This window comes from Balaenoptera physalus (genome assembly GCF_965194825.1).
Source record: "Balaenoptera physalus genome assembly, chromosome: 19".
NCBI lineage: Eukaryota > Metazoa > Chordata > Mammalia > Artiodactyla > Balaenopteridae > Balaenoptera > Balaenoptera physalus.
The window spans coordinates 67,811,232-67,830,750 of NC_138900.1; the positions used below are offsets into that span (position 1 = coordinate 67,811,232).

At 59.6% G+C, this 19,519-nt stretch overlaps 1 protein-coding gene and 1 long non-coding RNA gene across 17 annotated transcripts in view; one reads left to right on the forward strand and one right to left on the reverse strand.

Moving 5' to 3' along the window:
- The window catches only part of ANKRD11 (ankyrin repeat domain containing 11), a 166,495-nt gene that overhangs the window by 18,173 nt on the left and 128,803 nt on the right, over positions 1–19,519 (reverse strand). For 8 of the 16 annotated variants that reach the window (XM_082437683.1, XM_082437672.1, XM_082437686.1 and 5 more), the window contains 2 exons: positions 13,156–13,297; positions 7,082–7,220 (listed from right to left, as the gene is read on the reverse strand). In XM_082437683.1, coding sequence (XP_082293809.1) covers positions 7,082–7,220; positions 13,156–13,242 — 226 coding nt within the window. In that variant the 5' untranslated portion in view covers positions 13,243–13,297. Of the gene's footprint in view, positions 1–7,081; positions 7,221–13,155; positions 13,301–19,519 lie in introns of all 16 variants that reach the window. The other 8 variants (XM_082437685.1, XM_082437675.1, XM_082437682.1 and 5 more) reach the window with 2 other exon arrangements.
- On the forward strand, positions 3–5,490 carry LOC309648728. Its single transcript, XR_014256771.1, has 2 exons — positions 3–2,933; positions 3,055–5,490. It is a non-coding gene; the product is annotated as an uncharacterized lncRNA (long non-coding RNA).

Genomic DNA, 19,519 nt, shown 5'->3' on the forward strand with positions numbered 1-19,519 from the left:
AGGCATCAACACAGAGCACTAACGAGATACGGGGCCAGCCCGGCGGCCCCGCACGACAAGCACACTGTGCTCCGCTGGCCCCTCGCCTAACACCCTGCCGGCCTCAGGCAGAAACACTGCGCCGCTTCTTTCACAGGGGCGGGGAGGACGGAGAGAAAAGACACCCCCGACTCCACGGATCAGGAGTCAAAAGCTCGCTTTGCTCCACACTCACCCTCCTACTCACAGGAACTGGGGCACCGTCGAGTCTCAGACCCCTCCCCTGCTGCCCTGTGCGTTCTGGGGAGCCCGGGGATGGGGGAGGCCTAGGTCACAGGTGCGGACCACGGGGAGGGAAGCTGGGTCGCCACAGGGCCCGGGTCTCTGAGGGGCTCTCCCTGCTCTCCGTGTCCCCGGGCTGGGGCGACCTCTCCACTCCCAGAAGTACAACCCTGGGCTGCTCTCCACCTCAGGCCCCACAAGCGTGTCACGCTTTCCATTTTCTTACAAAGAGTTTTCTGTAAACTGTTATTTCCTTAAAAAGTACCTTAAACTGCCTTTTTAAAAACTAAAGTTGTGATCTGCTGACAATGCTGATCTGTGCATCTTAGGTGATAACCCCCAAGCACCACAGGCCACCCCACCAGCAACAACTGGTTTTTAACCAATGCACAAGGCATACGCCTAAGCAAGGAGGAAATTCAGAAAGGACGCTCCTCAGGGGTGACCAAGGACCCCGCTCGCCTTCTCCCCCGCCCCGAATTCCCCCACGACCCGGCAAAAGCAGTGAGGAAAGGGCGGCACATGGCCCCCGGGGCCCGGCCCTTCAAGGAGGCCTCTGCACAGGGCACAGCTGGCACAGCTGGCACCCAGCAGCTTCAAGGAGCCCCGAGAAACGAAGCCACGCTGGGGCAGCGGCCGGACCCGGGCAGGGGCCTGGCTCAGAAGCTCTCCCACAGCCGAGTGCCACACGGACGGGTCTGGGCATCGGGGCAGGGGGAGACTGTGTGGCCCTGCTTGTGCCCTGTGACCTGGGCCCTGCTCTGCCCAACCTCCCGGGAAGCACAGCCTGGCCTCAGACAATTGGGGCGTCTGGCCTCTCAGGGGCTCCCCGCTACCCCCTGCCCAGGGGCGGTGGAGACACGAAGCCCCCAGAGAAGAGGATGGAAGCAGAAGCTCAGCGAAGCGCGTCACCCCGTGGCCCTCCGCCGGGCTGTGGGTGGCATGTGCTGAGTACACTGGGTCACCTCAGGGGTGGAAGCAAGCAGACCAGCCCCCCTCTCCGCGGCGCACGGGTCTTCAAGACAGATGCACCCGTGATTTAAGACGCCAGAGGAACCCGGCAGAAGGGCCACAGCCACCTCTGTCTTCAAGTGACCGTGCAGGCAGTGGACGCCCAGGGCCAGGGAGGTGCCTCGAGGGCCTTGCCTGCGCTGCTGTTGAGAGGCAGCAAAGAATCAACTTCTGCCCAGAGACTCTGATGCCAGCTGCAGAGCTGGGCCCTGTGGCACCGGCCTGTGGTCTCAGGAAGGGGCTGGGAGAGCTGTAAGGCTCAGGCAACCCCAGCACGAGTCCACACCTGCCCAGGGGCCCTGCTCACCCCACACGTGGAGGAGAACAGACGAACCCTCTGGTCTCCCCAGGCTTAACGCAGGAAAAAACCCCAAATGTAATCCCATCTCCTGAGACGCCAATTTCTCGGTGGTGGAGTGTACTTTTCCACAGGTGCCGCGGCTGCCGGGATCTGGAGAGCCCACGTCTGGCCGGGCTGGGAGTCTCGGGTGGAGCGGGCGCCCATGGAACCCCGGCCACAGAGGAGCGGAGGCCGGGGCGCTGGTGCTGCAGAAGGGTCCTCCTGCCCAGCCACTGCGTCCTGTCGGCAAGGGCCAACCCGGGGGTCAACCCAGGTGAGACCTGCAGAGCCTCCTTCCTGCCCTGCCCTGGGGTGGGCGACGGCCCCACCTGCCAGTGCAGGGACGGCGACGCGGCAGAGGAGGTGCCCGGGCCACGGCCCAGCTCCCTCAGCGCTCTGCGAAGGTTTTGCTTCTCACATCCAACCGGAAGAGAACAGAAGTTACACGAAGCCCAGGCGGCGTGCGTCAAGTTGTAGACTGGAAAACTGGCAGGTCCGTGTGAATGGCGAGCGAGGCCAAAGGGTGCTGTGGAGGCGCAGGGGCTGGAGCGCACCCTGCCCCCTCGTTCCCCGGGGACGCCAGCGGTGCCGTCTTCCCAGGGTAATGGGAGGCAGGCAGTCTCATGAGCCTGGACAGTCCCCTCACCGTGAGGAAAGCAACGCACAGCCGTGTGACTCGGCCTGTATGTCCACGGCGCCTTGATTCTCACGCTCGGTCACCTCGCTGGTCCTCTGTGAAATCGGGGCCATGTTTATCCTCTCCTTCTGGGACACGGTCACCCAGCTAGCAGATGCAAGGGTCCCCAGCCCCCCAGGCCATCCCTGGGTTTCCCCCTATATGCTGTTCCTGTCGCCCCCGGAACACACCTCTGCTCTCCTCCCACAGCCCCCGTGGCCTCTTCTGGGGCTGGGCCTGCGGAGGGCGCAGCCCTGAGGGCCTCTGTTTCAGGACCCAGCATCCAGAGTCCACTCCTCCTGGGGAGTTTCACTCCCCAGCAGAACTGACAGCGTCCAGTGGAGAACTTCCCCGAGTCACGGCGAATCCTGGCAGCAAAGACACAGAGTGAGCTTCTGGGAGGTCTCCTCTGGCTTCCGGGACGTGGTCTGCAGACACCCGGCCGCCTTCCGCGTCCCCTCGGGCAGTCCCGTGGTCCCACACGATGCTCCGCATGGAGCCCGCGCCCTGCGCAGACACCGGCGGCCCCGTGTGCTCCTGCTGGACCCTGGCCGGCAGCTCTCCTGCTTCCTCTGTGCCTCAGCCAAGGCGGCGTCTTTAGTTTCAGCAGCGTCCAGCTCACTCATCCTGCTCATGGCGGACCCGGTAAGCGCTAGAACCGTCCCCTGAATGCTTCGTTTCAGCAATCATTTCTGCTGCCTTATGCTCTGTTTTACATTGTGAAAACCCTGCCTGATCTTCTGGACGCTGTTCTGTGTCTGCTCAGGTGTCTTCCTCCTGCCGCGGCCATCTCTGGGTCCAATCCTCGTCTCCGCTCTGGGCCCTAGGAAGGCGCACAGAGGCCCAGGGAGGGCCAGCCCCATGGGGGCAGGACGGCGTGAGCCTGGGGAGCCCTCTCGTCCCCCAGGCTGGAGGACGGCATCTTCCAGCCGGAGGTGTCGGCGGGCATGGCTGCCCTCAGCCCGTCCACTGCCACCAGAAGCCCCGTGGCTGACAGCCAGGGCATACCACGTGGCCGAAAGTGGGAAATCTATGACTCTCCTCAGATGTCACCATCGTCAGGGCTCCGCCCTGTGGGAGGGAGGGGGCGGAGGAGGTCCTCTGTCTCCCATGAAGTTGCAGGGCTCGGCCCACGGCAGGCTGACGAGAGGTGGGTGGTCGGCACCAGGATCTGTTGTCCCGAGAGCGTCCCGTCCCTCGGCCTCAGAGCGCACCTTCCACACCACACAGGGCCTGACCTGCACGACCAGTCGCAAACACATGCTTCTGACCGAGAAGCCGGCCCAGGCACAGTCCACACGTGACAGACACCCCATCAGGTGACGGGCTGCACGGGGTCCTCCCGCATTACACTCTGACCCTCCAAGCGCCACTGGACCCACAAAGGCACCATCATTCAGGCTGTGGTGACAACCGGCTTTCCTTCCGGTTTCCTGCTCTATGTCTCCTCCTTTTCCTTTTTAAAAAAATTTCCAGCGTTGATCATTTAAAGAAAGAGCGGTCTGTGTGGCCTTCAGCAAGTCCCCGGCCTGAGAGGGACAGGCTGGACCCCGCCCCCGTCTCACTCCCCCCGCAGTGGCTGCTCCAGCTCCAGGTAAGGGCGACCACAGAGCCGCCCCACAGGTGACCGTGATCAGGAGGCCAGAATCTACGGAGGTGAGGTTGGCATAAAGGGCCTGGACAACAGGGGTTCCCAACCACTGACCCCAACTTTCACTACAGCAGTAAATCAGAACCAGTAAATCGTAATCCAGACCGCCAGCAACGCACCAACAGCGTCATCCATCCCGCCGCTCCCAGCCTGCCTGGGGGCCTCCGACCACCCCTCCAGCTCCCCACACCCAAACCCGGGAGTTCATCGGGTGGAGCGGCCACCCTGACCCAGACCAGAGAGAAGTGGGCCCAGCCACGCCCTCTCGACTTGGCCTGGGGTGGAGGTGGCCAGCGTCCCACACCAGTCCTGCCCGCTCTGGGGTCCCGAGAGCTCCAGGGTCACAGTGTGGGTGGCATGTGCCCTCCCAACCAGCGACACAGCGTGTCACGCCTGGCAGGCGGCCAAGCCCCTGCATGGTCAGCCATGTGGCCTCTGGCACTTGGCAGGGAGCGTGCTCAGAGCCCAGCGCCAGTGAGTCCCTGCACACAGGGCAGCCTTGAGCAGGAGTCCCGACGGGCCCTGCCCACCAGGGGAGCTGCGTGCCCGCCGCCTCCGTCCCCAGATCCCAGCCCTGACGGGTGAGCTGCTCACACACCCTCCCTGCAGAGCCAGCACGAAGGAGAAGCAAAGAAACGCTGGGAGCTGACAACAGGCCCCTCTCTGAAGGGCCCTGGGGGCTCCAGGTGGGAGGCGGGAGCACTGCTGCCAGGCTGACAAGAAGCCTGCAAGGCTCCATCCACACAGGCCTCAGCAGCAGGTGTGTGTACATGTATGCTGCGAGGAAATCAAACACGTAAGAAGCAGACAGCAGAGTATAATTTGAAGCAGGTCCCGGTCCCACCAAGACTGGCACCGGGCAGGAGGGCCCCCTCTCCCTGCCCGCAGGCGCCTGCCCGCTGGCGGCCCGAGCTCCAGGGAGGACGCCCCAGCCCTGACTAAGCGCTGCGGGCCTCCTGGGGACCAGGAAACAGGAGGATGCTCCCAGGGAGCCCGGGGGTCTCCGGGGGACGCTCATCAGCCTCCCCCTCTCAGGGAGCACAGCCGGAGAAACTCGCTATTGGCCACTTGGAACCGTCGCCTGAGCGCCAGGCTGCATCTTCCCAGCAGGGGGCGCTGGAGGAACACGGCAGGAGCCAGCAGGCAGGGAGGGGACGTGGGAACACGGGGACCTTCAGCCTCCCTAGCTCGGCGCTAACCAGAGTTGGCACTTCTGTACAAGAGCCTCCCCATCTGCCCTGGGGCGGGCGGCGGGCAGGCGGCACCTGGTGCAAGTGCGGATTCTCGGGGGGAAGAGCTTCACTCCGCCCGGCCAGGCAGCCGCTCACCAGGAAGGGCAGGGAGGGGTCAGTGACCAGGGCTGTAGGCGAGGTGCCCAGTCCTGGCCCCAAGGATGAGACGCTCCCAGTTACTGGAGACCAGTTCTGCCACATGACCAAAGCAGATGTACAAGAAAGCTGCACGATCGGCCCCTGAACCCCGGGGGGCGGGGGGGATGGGCAGGACACAGTCGCCCAGTCGAAGGCCCCTCCTCCTCCCACACTGTGTACTACTGAAAAAACCGCACATAAGTGGACCCATGCAGCTCACACCCGTGCTGTTCAAGGGTCAATGGTACAGTAAAACTGGCCCCCAAAGGGATAAACAATAAACAGTAAAAGGACAAATGCTGTACTTTACATGTATTTAGACTTTGTCCCTGCCTGGAAAATCCCACTTGCAAAACGTTCTTCAGTTTCCCACCTGCCTGGAGCCTCGTGCTGAGGTGCCAACCGTCCCCCAGGCCTGCTGGAGGCCGCCTTCACGGCCAGCACACCGCAGAGACCCCAGAGGACGCCCCGCCCGCCTGTGCTCGGGCAGCAGTCCTCCCGGGAGCGGGCAGGAACATCCCGGAGGAGGACACGGACCTGCAGACCCCCAACATCCTGGAAGCCGGAAACCAAACAGCGATGCCACGCCCTCCAGTACCAGAACTGGCTCGGGCACCCAAGCCTGAGTTTGGCCTGTCTCTTCTGCACCCAGAGCCTGAGGCACAGGGTCCCTGGGAGGACTCCCACCTCCTCCGCCCTCCTCCCCGGCCCACCCCCTCCCCTTGTGAAGGACCCCGCGGAGGTTGAGCTGCCTGCCCCGGACCCCAGCCACACCCCAGCCGGCACCACCAACCCCGGCAACCTGCTTCACCAGCCTGCAGCTACCCCAGGTCTCTGCTCAGTGGCTGCGGGCCCGGGGGGCACCCGCCTGGGGGGCGCCCCGTGCAGGAGACGTTGTGAGTGAAGACGTTCATTCCAGGCTGTTCCCCTGCCATTTCTCCCCATTCTCTCACATTTATCTCATTTCTGTACCTGCCATTTTCCTGAGACCGGACACAAACCCTCACGTGCAGCAAAGCCCCCCTGCCCTCCTCCCGGTCCTGGCAGGACCTCTGCTCCTTCCCCCGTGGCTGCATCCCGGGGGACCCAGGCCCCCCTCGCGGCTCTGCGGATCCACCCCACACCTGCCCCTGGCTCAGGGGATCTGCAGTCAGATGACCAGCAGGCGGGGAAGGCCCAGGACACCAGGACCAAGAGGAGGAGTGTGAGCCGGCTGGCAAAGGAGTCAGGTTCTTGCCTGGACCCAGCACGTGTCCCTGCAAGCAGCTCAGATGGAACCAACCTGAAAGTGCGCGCACCACATGGAGGTAACCGGCAGGCCCGCAGCGCGCGCACGCGCAGGAAGACTGCATGGCTCCTGCCCATTTTCACAGTTCCCTTTGGCCTCTATTTCAAACAACTGGGTTTAATTTATGTGCTGCTGTAGCCCTGAGGGGAAACATGTTTGTCCTCCCATGTAAAGCTCTCCAGAGGCTCTCCTTGAGGGAGAGGAGCCCGTGGTCACACGCACGGGAGGCCCCGGGCAGGCTGGGGCTGGGGGAACGTGGCTTCTTGGCGCACTGGCGGGAATTCTCTGCCTGGGAACCTGCCCTGTCAGCTCTGAAGCACCCCTCCCGGGCCTGTGCGGCGGGACGGGGGCGGCGGGGGTACCTGTGTCCGAGTCCTGGGAATTCTCTGCCTGGGAACCTGCCCTGTCAGCTCTGAGTACCGCCCCCCCGGGCCTGTGCGGCGGGACAGGGGCGGCGGGGGCGGGACGGGGGCGCCGGGGGTACCTGTGTCCGAGTCCTTCTGCTCTCCATGGGCGCCCACAGTGAAGGGCAGCTTCCGCTTGGTCGCTCGCTCTCTCACCTCCTTCCCGCCATCACTGCGGTCCAGCTTCGGGGTCTTGGTTAGAGAAACTTTATCTTTATCCTGGGAAAGAGAGTGACGCTTTCAGACGTTGGCCCTAAGTTAGATTCTCAAAGTCCTCAGGTCTACCAGGACTTCACGTGCCAGGAAAGCAAGTCTCTTATTTGGGCAATGGACACCCCTCCTGCCCACCAGGCTCAGAGGCACCCACGGCCCTGCCACCTCGCTGCCTCCTGCCTCGTGTTCCCAGAGATGGACTCAGTAACGGGGAAGGCGCACCTTCAGAGGGGCCTGCTGACAGACGGAGCCCGCCCTCCACTGGAAACTCTCCCCGTGACCGTGGACGAAGGGGCCCGGCCTCCCACCCAACGGGAGTATGTCTGCCCTGAGACGCTGGCTCCCCTCCAGCGTGTCGTCCTTCGCCTGCCCTGTGCCTGAGCCACCTCTGGCCACCACAGGCCTGTGACACTGCGGGGCTGTCTTTGGGACGGATACTGCAGCCGCAGCAGCCCCGGAGCAGAGCCAGTGCAGGCGGCCCAGCCCAGAGCAGGAGCTGGCTGGAGGGCGGCCGGGTGTGGCCATCGCTCCCGGCCCTGCTGACCTGTAAGGACCCAGGAGCCCGAATTCCAGCCTCAACCTGGGAGGTCCAGCCGGGCGTCTGCCTCGCCTGTCACCGTCTGCAGAACCGGGGGAAGTGCCACCTTGGGGGGGTGGGGGGCTCGGGATGTGACACGCCCCGCCCGGAAAGGGCAGCACGCAGAGCCCTGAGGGCGGGGGCCGCTCAGCGGAGCCTCAGGCTACCCAGCGCCCCGGCTCGTCTGCCCGCAGCGCACCGCACGGGCCAGCCAATTTGCGTTGCTGACATGGAGGACGGCACCGCTACCGCCAGGCGGCTCCTTCTCCAGCGGCAGGCTTTCCTTCTGGAATCCACCCCGGGGCGGCGGAGGCAAACACACGGCCCTCACAGCGGCCCTCACAGCAGCCCTCACGGCACTGGGGCGTCGGGTGCTCCTGGGAGGGGACGCCCAGCCCTGAGCGGCGCGAGTCCTGTCTCCCAGGGCCCTGAGAGTCCTCCGCTTGACTGCCACGCCGTGCCCTCCAGTCTCAGCAGGCAACGAGACACCCTTGGGTGACCAGGGGGACTCCGCCACAACACACTGCCAGCTCCGAGGGCACCTGGAGCGCGAAGAGGGACCAGCAGGCAGAGCCCGAGCCTCGGCGGAGCCGGTGCCAGGGGCACCAGGACACAGGCCCGCTTGTCACCACCTGCACGCACCTCCCCCCGCCCCCGGCCGGGAGAACAGCACCCACCAGTGAAAGCCCCAAACTGTAATAAGCAAATTGCCACCAAGAAAACTCCTGGCCCAGTTGGTTAATCTGATCGACAGACACAAAAAAAGATAACACAAATCACAATAACAACGTATTCAGAAATGCAAGAAATTTAAAAAATCAATGTAATTCACCACACTAAGAAAATAAAGGACGGGAACTTCCCTGGTGGTCCAGTGGCTAAGACTCCACACTCCCAATGCAGGGGGCCCAGGTTCGATCCTTGGTCAGGGAACTAGATCCCACATGCCGCAACTAAGAGTTCGCACGCCGCAACTAAAGATCCCGCATGCTGCAACTAAGAGATGGTGCAGCCAAATAAGTAAATATTTTAAAAATGCTTTAAAAAAAAAAAAAGGATGGAAAATTATGATCATCTCCACAGCTGCAGAAAAGGCCTGAGGTCCTGAGACCAACTCCCAGCACACTGTGGGGAGGGACGTCCCCCACCTGACACAAGTTTGGTGCAGAAGATGGGGTGCCGCCCCCGAGAGGGGGTTCAAGTCAGGAATGCTTATACTCACCACATCTACTGAAAAACTCAACCTTTTTTTTTAATGAGCAAAAGATCTGAACACGCACTTGTCAGAAGAAAATATCCATACAGCCAGTTAACGTTTGGAAAGGTGTTCGGCGTTGGGAAAACGCAAATTAAAACCAGGAGGCAACACCAGTACTCCCACAAGAATGGCTGACTGGACCGGCAGAGCAGTGGGCCTTGGACGCTGCTTGGGGCCACTCAGAGTTTCTAACAAAGTCCAGGGAGTAAGTGACGTGCCACACAAACTCACAGTTTTGTTCATAACAGTAAAAGAAAGAAAGAGCAACCGCCTATCAAAAGGCAAATGGGTGCATCCACTCCAATGCAGCCGTAGACGGAACATTCCACAGCTGTGGGAAGATGCCGGCGGGCTGCGCCCCACCGTGACAACACGCCTCAGGGGGGCGGTCTCCTCCACGGTCAGACCGGGCCAGCCCCGCCCCCCTCTTCTTCCTGAGGGATAACAAGGAGTATTCATCTTACGATGCTGTGATTTTACACAGGAAAAAATCCAGAGGAATTTACAATTAAACTCTTCAAATCAGTAAGTGAATGAGAAGCTCAATCACACAGAAAGTGATTGGTTTCTATATACTATAAACCATTGGGAAATCATGCTGAAATATGACATATTAATATCGAAAGACATTACATACATAGGAATAAATCAAACAAAAGGTGTTCAAGTCCTCTACATAGACAATTACAAACATTACTGAGAGAACAGAAATTAGACTGATAAAAATGGAGGCCCACTTATGGGACACTGTTCAATACTGTTAGCACAGCAAATCTCCCCAAACTCATCTTTACATTCAAAGCAATCCAATCAAAACCCAGCAGGCTTTTGGTGGAGATCAACCCTTTTTCCAAAATGTACATGGAAACGCAAAGGGTCAAAAGTAGCAAGGACAATTCTGAAGAACAATGAAGTTGGGCAAATTAAACTGCTAGGTATCAAGATTGTACAATTATAGAGTCACAACAGGTGGTCCTGGACCCAAGGGCCAAAGGTTCAGAGCAAAGAGCAGAAGCTGAGCCCCACCTGACTAGTGACAAGGGCTCCACCACAAGCCAGCAGGAAAGGACAGTCTTCCCAGTGACAATGTCCACGTGGACATCCACAGGGAAGAAAATAAACCTTGACCCTCCCTTACAGCACAAAACAAAAAATGAGTCCAGATGGATCACAGACGGAGAGCGTGTACAGGACGGTACAGGAGACCAGTAGGCGACAGAAAAAAGCAAATTAAACTGACATCACCAAGTGTTAGCACGGATGGGTCCACCTGACCTAGGCTTTGGGGGTGCAGAACTGTGCAGTCACTTTGACGAACTATTAAACCCTATCTGCTGCCTCCACAGAAAAACCCCAGTGTATGTATGTTCACATCACACCTGGACTGGAAAGAATCCAGATATGTATCAGCACAGGAATCGGCACAAGCTGCTTGAACGTCCATCTGATGGACGCCACACAGCCACAGAGGAAGAGCCTCCTTCCAACAGCAAGGGCCTGTCCATCGAAAGGAAGCAGAGATCCCCGCCTTGAGTCCGCATCCCCTGTGGGTGGGGGCAGGGTGTTACTGCGGGGGCTGCTTGCGGGGGAGGGGGGTGTCCCGAGAGCCTGGTCTGGATCATCGTTATCCCAGGTGCTAGAAATGAAATGTGCACTTCTACTTCACTGAAAGTGCTCATCGAAAGCTTTTAACCCTCAGCCAGAGCAGAGCGGGGCAGACCTCGCTGAGCCCCCCTCATTAGTACCCAGGCACCGTCACAGGGACCAACCGTGCACACTCCACAGTGTGTTTATTTCCTCAAAGCTAAAAGGATATCTAGACGTCAAGTTCAATCTCTATCAGGTTCAACCTCTGTGTCAGACCCTGGCACACCCTGAAAACTGCCAGGGCGGGGAAACAGGTGCAGCCTGCGGCCCAGCAACCAGTGTCCCCACGGATGCTCAGTCAACTCCCACACACCACGTACAGAGAGAGGAGGGCTCGCTCTTAACCCGCAGCCCACACACCTGCCCTGGAACCACCTCGACTATGATGAACTGAGGCTTATCTGTAAATGACCAACGACAGAATCCAGTAGAAATGAGGGCTCTATATCAGCCACCAAAAACAGCACAAATAGGTTGATCCGACTGTCCCACCTTCGTTTGCTGAAAAGATGATCCTTTCCCAATGGAGCAGCCTCAGCATCTTGTGGAAAAGCAGCTGAGCACACACTTGGGTGCCTGTGAGGACCCTGCTCCCCAGGACAGGTGTGCACCTGTCCCCACCACCCCGCAGCTTCACAGCCAAGGCTGAGGGCCTCCGACTCCCTCCTGCCTTTCCAAGATGGCTGTGGTTATGCCAGGTCCTTTGAATTTCCATACACACTTTGGAAGCAGCTTATCAGTTTCTCCCCAAAAGCCCTCAGAGGCTTGGACCCGCGTCACAACAGCTCTATGAGACGGGCTTGGGGAGCGCTGGTATCTGAACACTATGGAGCCGCCCTTGGCCCGCGAGCCCTGCTCCTCTCCAGCGGCTTGGACCTGCCTGAATTTCCCACAGCAAAGTTCTGCAGGTTTCAGGGCGCACATCTTTCATCAAATTAATCCCTAAAGAGTCTGTATTTTTGATGCCACTCTACCATAGATGTGTTTTTAAACTTCCACGCCCGACCGCTGGCTGACAGCGCTCAGAAAAAGCACTCTGCACGCTGCCCCGGCCACAGCCTGGCCTCCTCAGGCGCGCGCCCCGCGGCTTCCGTGCGCACCTCCTGGGCCTCCTCCACGGACTGTCGTCTGGCTGAACGCAGCTGCCCTCCCCCCTCCAGTCAGGGAGCTCCTCTCTCTCTCAAGGCCTGGCCTGTCCCTCCCCTGCGAAACCTGCGTGGACACCTGTGGTGTCACACAGCCATGCCCGGGGAGCGCCCAGGGCGGACGGCACTGCCCTGTGGAGGGGAGGGAGTCGCGGCGGGTGGCGCGTGCTTCAGCCCGGCGTCCCGCAGAGAGCGGGGCAGGGCGCGGGGCTGGCTCCTCGGCCAGGCACAGCTTGTTCCTCGGGCCTCTCTATTTCCCTCTCTGCCCTTGCAGACAGACAGGCAGCAATCCCCAGCGTCACCGGGACTGCAGGAGTCCACCCGGGACGGCAATACCCTGACGCCTTCGCTGCCACCAGGAGGCCTGTCTGGAGCCCCGAGAGGAGCTGGGACTCCCAGGGGCTTTGGATCCACGGCCCCCAGCCCCTGCCACCCTTCCTGTGAACTCAGCATCTGGATGTGGCCTCCTACTCGCTCCTCGGTGGATCCCTCTGGGATTCCGGGAACCAGCGCTCCCAGAGTTTCCCAGCGTTGGGAGGAGCAGGGAGCCCGAGGCCTCTTCCCAGACCTGCCCGTAAAACCGCGAGACAAAGCGGCAACAAGCCACATCCAGCTTCCACACTGAGGGCACCTCTGAGCGTCCTCCTGGATCAGGGGGGCCAGGGCACGGGCCACAGCACCCCACGCAGAGCACGGGCAAGGCCACCTCTGCAGGTGGGCCCTCCCTCAGGAAGCCTGTGAGTCTCTAACTCCTGCAGACCAGCCTGGGGCTCCCTCTAAGAACAGTCTGGAGGGAACACTGGGTGTCACAGCTTGTGGGGCACACAGCACACACCCCCGAGCCCAGGGCACCAGCACATTAACAGGACACAAGGATGCAGATTTACAACCCATTTTCCTATTCACATTGGCAACAAGCAAACAAGGAGTACAATTACCCAGCAGTGTTTCAAGTCAGGACCACTCGCATGGCTACCGTCAGATGCGGTCTGCCAGCAACCGTATGGCAGGAACCCATGGTCCTGAGGGACAGACCGTGGGGCCGAACTGGGGTTCGCTCAGACAGCGATTTCTGTCCACTGACCTAGTGGTTAAAGCTCCACTTTGGCCCCCAAATAACAAACACATCCTTAAAAAAGCCAGACGTGTCCTCCACAGCCTCCCAGACCACAGCAGTTCCTCCACTGCCGCCCAAAGAGGGTCTCCCGGCACAGATGTCGCCCACTGCAGAGGGACAAGCGACAGAGACAACCCCAGCCCTCCCCCGGGCCCAGACGAGGCCCACGTGGTGTGGTGGGGGAGGAGCGAGCTCACCTTTTTCCCGGGCTGCTTCTCCACCATGTCGCTGCTCAGGGAACGCTCTTCCTGCTGTGGGGTTCTAGAACACCCACCCTTGGGCATCGTTTCCTCCTCACCAAGCCTTCATTCACGCCGCCATCGCTTCATCGTCAACCGTCTGCTTCAAAACAGAGGACACGGGGTTAAGGTCCGGTGACCCCACATGAAACCCAGGTGCCTCCAGTCGGTGATGCATGATGCATGGACGCAGCAGCCTTCTGAAGGGGCCGCTCCTGATGCACCGGCCCGGCAGGCAGCCCCGGCAGCGGCACGTGCACCCTCCATGACAGAGAACAGCAGAACCCCGGGGTGCACACGGGGCCCTGCTCCGGGGGTCAGGCGCCACACATGCTCGGCGGCAGCACCCTCTGCCCATGGGCAGGGTCACACCTCGAGGTCCAGGGGATCACGCCCACCACCCTCTCGGCCCCCTGCCCTCACCCCCAACATAAGGTCAGGATGAGGGCTACTCTGCCACTCAGAAAGCACCCAGCACCCCGAACTCCCCAACTCCCACAAGTAAAATGTCCAGAAGGCAGGCAAGTGACACCGCTGGGGAATGCCCGGAGGATGCCAGGTGCCCACTCCTGCACATGGGCCTGAGGCCTTGGCCCCTGCATTTCCCAAGACACAGGCTGTGTTTATCGTGTTTTCTGTATTTTATGATGTTTTGGCATCTTCAGTTTGCTTTCTGGGGACAGACTGCCCTCCCACCACAGCCAGCCCTTTCTTGGCAAAGAGCCCCCACAAAACCACCCACCACCCCACCTACCTCTCACACACAAGCCGGTGACTCCCCCGAACATAAAGCACCCCAGCTACCAGGTAACCAGAGACCACCCCACAGCCCGCGTAACTGTCCACTCCGCCCGCCGCCTTCCCCACGGAGACCCCGGCGGAGACTCTGGCCGACTCGCCTCTCAATCCTGCCTGCTGCTCCCGACAAGCCCGGTGCTTCCCTGGCGGCCCTGCCGGCACAGCCAGGCTCTCTGCACCTGTGCGTGGCGTCGTCTCTGCCTGTGGCCACGCTGACCCGCCCCGCCCCGCCCCGCCCCTGCCCGGCGTGGACAGCTCTCCCCACCCCGTCCTCCTGTGCTTGCGCCACGCCTCACATCCGGGGTGCTGGCTGCGCTTAGCAGAGGAAACAGGGAAAAGCACATCCGCTCCGTCTTCCTGAAAGCCTTCCTCTCAGACATCCTCCTCATAGTCAGACTCAGAAAAGAGTTCATACAAACCAGATCACACCTCTGGTGCCTTGCTGTGTTGGACGAGGTTTTCTGCAAGTAACTCACCCGGAATTAAACAGCCTCTACTCTGTATGGTTTTGGAAACACACTGTTCAGAAGCGTTCTGGAGTGGCAGCTCCGACCCGCCCTTCACCAGCCTCCGGAGAACCTGTCTCCTTTTCCACGTGAACGGATAAAAGGTTCCCAGAGTGTCCCCTTGGTTCTTCACTGGCCAACACACATCTAACTGTAGTCAGTGGAGGGACCACGCCACCTCCTGACACCTCCTCCGCAGTACACCACGCAGGTGGGCCGGGTCTGCCTCCACACGTTCCCCATGGCTGTGGCCGGAAATGATTTCCTATCAGTGCTTGAAACTGTGAACTCCAAGCTCTCTTCCAGTTTTCCACTACAAAACTGGGCTGTCTCAGCCTGAGGAATGGCATGTCAGAGCCTGACTCAGGACAGCTGCTGAATCTCAGGGCTATCTGGGAACTCATCAGCAATGCTTCCATAGAAATTTAAAGATTATCCGGAAGTTAAATTTTTAAAAAAACTCCTGACTGTCTGCTCCCAAGATGGAAATTCCAGACGAGGAGCCATGGGACGCTCGACCCTCCTGCTCCCAGATGCAAAGGCCCTGAGCCTGTGGCGCCCAGGCAGTGGACGCCGAGCAGACCCACGAGTGCTGGACCCCGACCTCGCCGCGTCCAGACCAGGAGGGCACGTGGAGGGCCGGTCCAGGCCTCGAAAGCTGATGTCACCAAGTGCCCCACGTCGGCTCTGGCCTTTCCTGGGAAGCCCTGCATGAGCTGCGCAGAGGCTGGGGGCAAGAGGGGGCCTGCTCCTCCAGGGCCTCGGCGCCCACGGCGGCCCCCCCAGCTTCTGGAAACACCTGCAGACCCTGCGGCTCCTCTAGCGCCTCCTGCTCCGCTGCTGTCGTCGGCGTGAAATTTCAACACTACAACCGCGTGCACGTCTCCGACCCGGGCTCTGGCACGTCCCTGCCACCAGGAGACACTCGCCACTGCCGTCATTTTGGGCGTGATCCACCAGCTGATGGAGGAGGCCCGCGCCTCACCAGGACGTCCATGTTGGCAGCTGGCCCCGAGTGCCAGGTCTCCACTCACTCCTGAGGAGGGACAGGGCTCGACGGGCCCAGGTCCGCCCCAGCTGTGTCCCGGTCTCACAGGCACACTTCTGTCCTCTCCCCTAGTTGCCCAGCGGGACCCTCCCTGAGGCTGCCCAGCCCCTCGGGCTCCACACCACCCTGCACCCCTCTGCTGGGCAGCCTCTCCTTCCCGCCTGCCTGTCCCGGGCCCGGAGAGACGTCCATTCAGAGGGGCTGGCAGGACAGACATCCTTGTCAAGAGGCCTCGTGTCACAACGAGGCGTGTTCCTCCCCAAAGGCGCTCTGAGCACCGAGGGCAGACCCAGCCCCTCGGGCACCGCAACAAGCGACTGCCCCGACCATGGCATCCTCCTCCTTCCCGACACAACACGACCCTGCGAGTCCCTCTCCGTGGGCAAGAGGCGCAACGCTCGGGGAAGAGGCTCCCTCCAAACTAACCCTGAGGAAGATGGGTGGCCACACCCCTGCCACACCCGTCGTGCAGCAAACTCCTGCCTGTGCGAGTGACAAGCTAAAAAGCAAGACACGAGGGGGAATCTGAAGGCAACTTTACTGGCCTCATGGGGATCAAAGCTGGAACCTGAGTGGAAAAGGCCACGGCACCGTGGGTCCCAAATCCACGGACAGGGAGAGCCTGGCCCAGCAGCTCCAGGAGGGAACGCAATGGGGCGGGATGAGGGCCCACCGCCTGCCGACCTGTGCCAGCCACCCCCCACCCCCACCCCCCACCCCCTACCCCAGCGGCCTGGTCCCCACAAGCTGCAACCACAGGGGCAGAGAAGGCACCCGGGAGGGAGGCTGAGAGCGCGGCCCGCAGCAGGAACCACCACCCCAGCCCCTCACAGCGGGGCCCGGAGGGACACACACACATGAGAGCAGGGCGAGCAGGGGCTACAAAAGAGACAGAGTCAGCAGCAACCCTGGCTTCAGGAGAGTCTAGAAAAATTCAGAGACAGAAGAAAAGACTCACAAATTTTAAAACGAGAGAAAACGCTAAGTCCTAGAGAAGCGATCCAGAAAGCCCACTGTCACAGCAAGGCAGAGACACTGCCCGAGGAGGAACAAGAGACAACAGCCCAGGACAGGACCGCAGCCAAAGGGCAGGAGCCCACTGAGCCCCGCCTCTCCCACACGGGGGCCTCCGTGCAGGGGACGCGGACACAGCGCAGCAAGGGTCCCAAAAAACTATTTCCAGACTCAAACACCAAATGTAGCCACACTGGCAACCAGGGTAACAGCAAAAGAAAGGCACTTCCAAGCCTGCAGAAAAGCCCCCCTGCCCCTCCCCCTCCTGCAAGCCTGGGGGTGGGGGGTTGGTCAAGGGCAGCCGCAGGCACAGCCCAGCCTCTCCCGCCGGATCAGAGCTGAGCTCCAAGAACGGTCTGAATTTAAATCCTTGGGGGACAAAGAAAATCAAGACTAATATTTTGTAACCCAGAAAAACTGTGTGGAATTAGAATTTCTGTGTCCGTAAGTAAGGTCTCCCTGGACAGAGACCGCACCCAGAGCACTATGCTGGGCTCCACAAGGGACTGTGGCCTATCGGTGTCACCCGAGGGCCCCAGGACGCCCCAAGTCCTCTCTGGCCAGCGTGGCCCAGCACCCGCTGTCACATGGCCGCGGTGAGCCAGCCAGCGTCCCTATTGCTGCCTCGATAAAGCAGCAAACATCGTCCACTCTGTCCCTCTGCAAACCCTACTCCCTGTCCTCCTGACACTCTGAGCAGTCGGACGGTGGGGCTGGCGGGACCGCACTGGGCTCTGGAAGAGCCGCTGCGGCAGGGCTGTGGCCACACCGGCTGCGTTTTCATGGGGCACAACTGCTGCTTGAAAGACTCTCCCAGACAAGCTATGATTATTAAGGACTGGTAGGTGTTTTCTCAAAAATGAACAAACTGAGGCCATCGCCTCAAGGAAAACTAACAGTAGTTATGGCCAGCAATAAAATTTGAGCTTTCACATGAATTCTGGGAAACTTGTATCCCTTCCATTAGCTTCCTAGCACCCAGGCTGAAGACGGGTCAAATGAGGTTGGTGGTGATCACGGACCATCCACACTGGGGAGACCCACACACCTCAGGGGGCCAATGCTTCACAAGGGAGCCCCCAGGGTCTTCAGATCCCCCAAGTCCAGTCGGAGGAGAACCCACCCTCACGTGGAGGTTCCCAGGCGACTCCCTGTTCCCTATACGTGTCTGTGAGAGGCTGGATCGTTTTCACACACTTTAAGCAAAACCGCAGAATGCAACAGATGGAGTAGAGGTGCCAGGTATTAGAAAGAGCTGCAGCTATATGAAACAATGCCACTCTTCTCACTAAACTTCTGTTTTCTTTTATAAAATAGTTACTTTTCAGTAAAAGTTCAGTAAAGTTTACTGTGGGGTCCTCACTGTGAACCCCCAGGTGTGTAAGGGACTCAGGGCCCAGCAGCTGAGCACCAGTACAGAGGCTCCCGGGCAGAGGGAACCCAGCTGGAAGTACCTGCTGTCAGGAAACAATGAGTGCAAACCAGGAGCAGGGGCTGGGAAACCATAAAATGACTCCTGTACAGAAGCCCAAATTGGCGTAAGAAAAAAAAGGAAAAGGTCTTTAAAAAAGAAAGAACTTGGAACTTCCCTGGTGGCGCAGTGGTTAAGAATCCGCCTGCCAATGCAGGGGACACGGGTTCAAGCCCTGGTCCGGGAAGATCCCACATGCCGCAGAGCAACTAAGTCCGTGCACCACAACTACTGAGACTGCACTCTAGAGGCCACAAGCCACAACTACTGAGCCCACGTGCCACAACTACTGAGCCTCTGCTCTAAAGCCCATGTGCCACAAACTACTGAAGCCCACGCGCCTAGAGCCTGTGATCCGCAACAAGAAGCCACCGCAATGAGAAGCCCACACACGGCAACGAAGAGTAGGCCCCGCTCGCCGCAACTAGAGAAAGCCCACGCGCAGCAACAAAGACCCAACGCAGCCAAAAATCAATCAATCAATCAATCAATCAATCTTCCTTCCAAAAAAAAAACAGAAAGAACTCATGCTAATAAACTTAAAATGAAAAGGAAAGGACCTCAAATTGCATAAATAAATACTAATTTAAAAACTTAAAGTCAAAGTTAAAAAGCTGAAGAACGTACTGACACAGCCTGATGCTGACAAGGGCCAACCGACAGGCCAAGCGCATGTGCACGGTGACCCGTGTTCTGACCAAGGAGCCCCCCACCTGCGCCCCCCGGCAGAGTCCACACAGAGAAATGAAGGCGATTCCCACTCACCCCCACAAAGAACCCAAGTCCAGACACTGCAGACCAGAGGAGAACAGGCTGCTGGACAACAGGGTAGAGAACACCTTCACAACCTCAAGGTAAAGAAAGAGCCCGCACAACCGGAAACACTAACCATAATGGCAAAGTCTGAAAATTCTGACACTTCATTTTTAAATTTTATTTATTTATTTATCTTTGGCCGCGTTGGGTCTTCGTTGCTGCGCACGGGCTTTCTCTAGTTGCGGCGAGCGGGGGCTACTCTTTGTTGCGGTACATGGGCTTCTCATGGCGGTGGCTTCTCTTGTTGCAGAGCATGGGCTCTAGGCGCGCGGGCTTCAGTAGTTGTGGCACGTGGGCTCAGTAGTTGTGGCTCACAGGCTCTAGAGCACAGGCTCAGTAGTTGTAGCTCACGGGCTTCATTGCTCCGTGGCATGTGGGATCTTCCCGGACCAGGGCTCGAACCCGTGTTCCCTGCATTGGCAGGCGCCACCAGGGAAGCCCAGATTCTACCACTTTAAAAACAACAAGTTTTGTTCATTAAAGGTCACCTTCCCACAAAAGAGAAGAGAGTATTTCCTACACACATAACTGACAAAAATCTCTTATCCAGCATCTATAAAGAGCTCCCACAAATCAGTAAGGAAAAGAGAAAACGTCCACTACAAAAGATGGAAGTGAGACTCAGGCCTTTCACAGAAGAGGAAATCCAGATGAAAAAATGATCAGCTT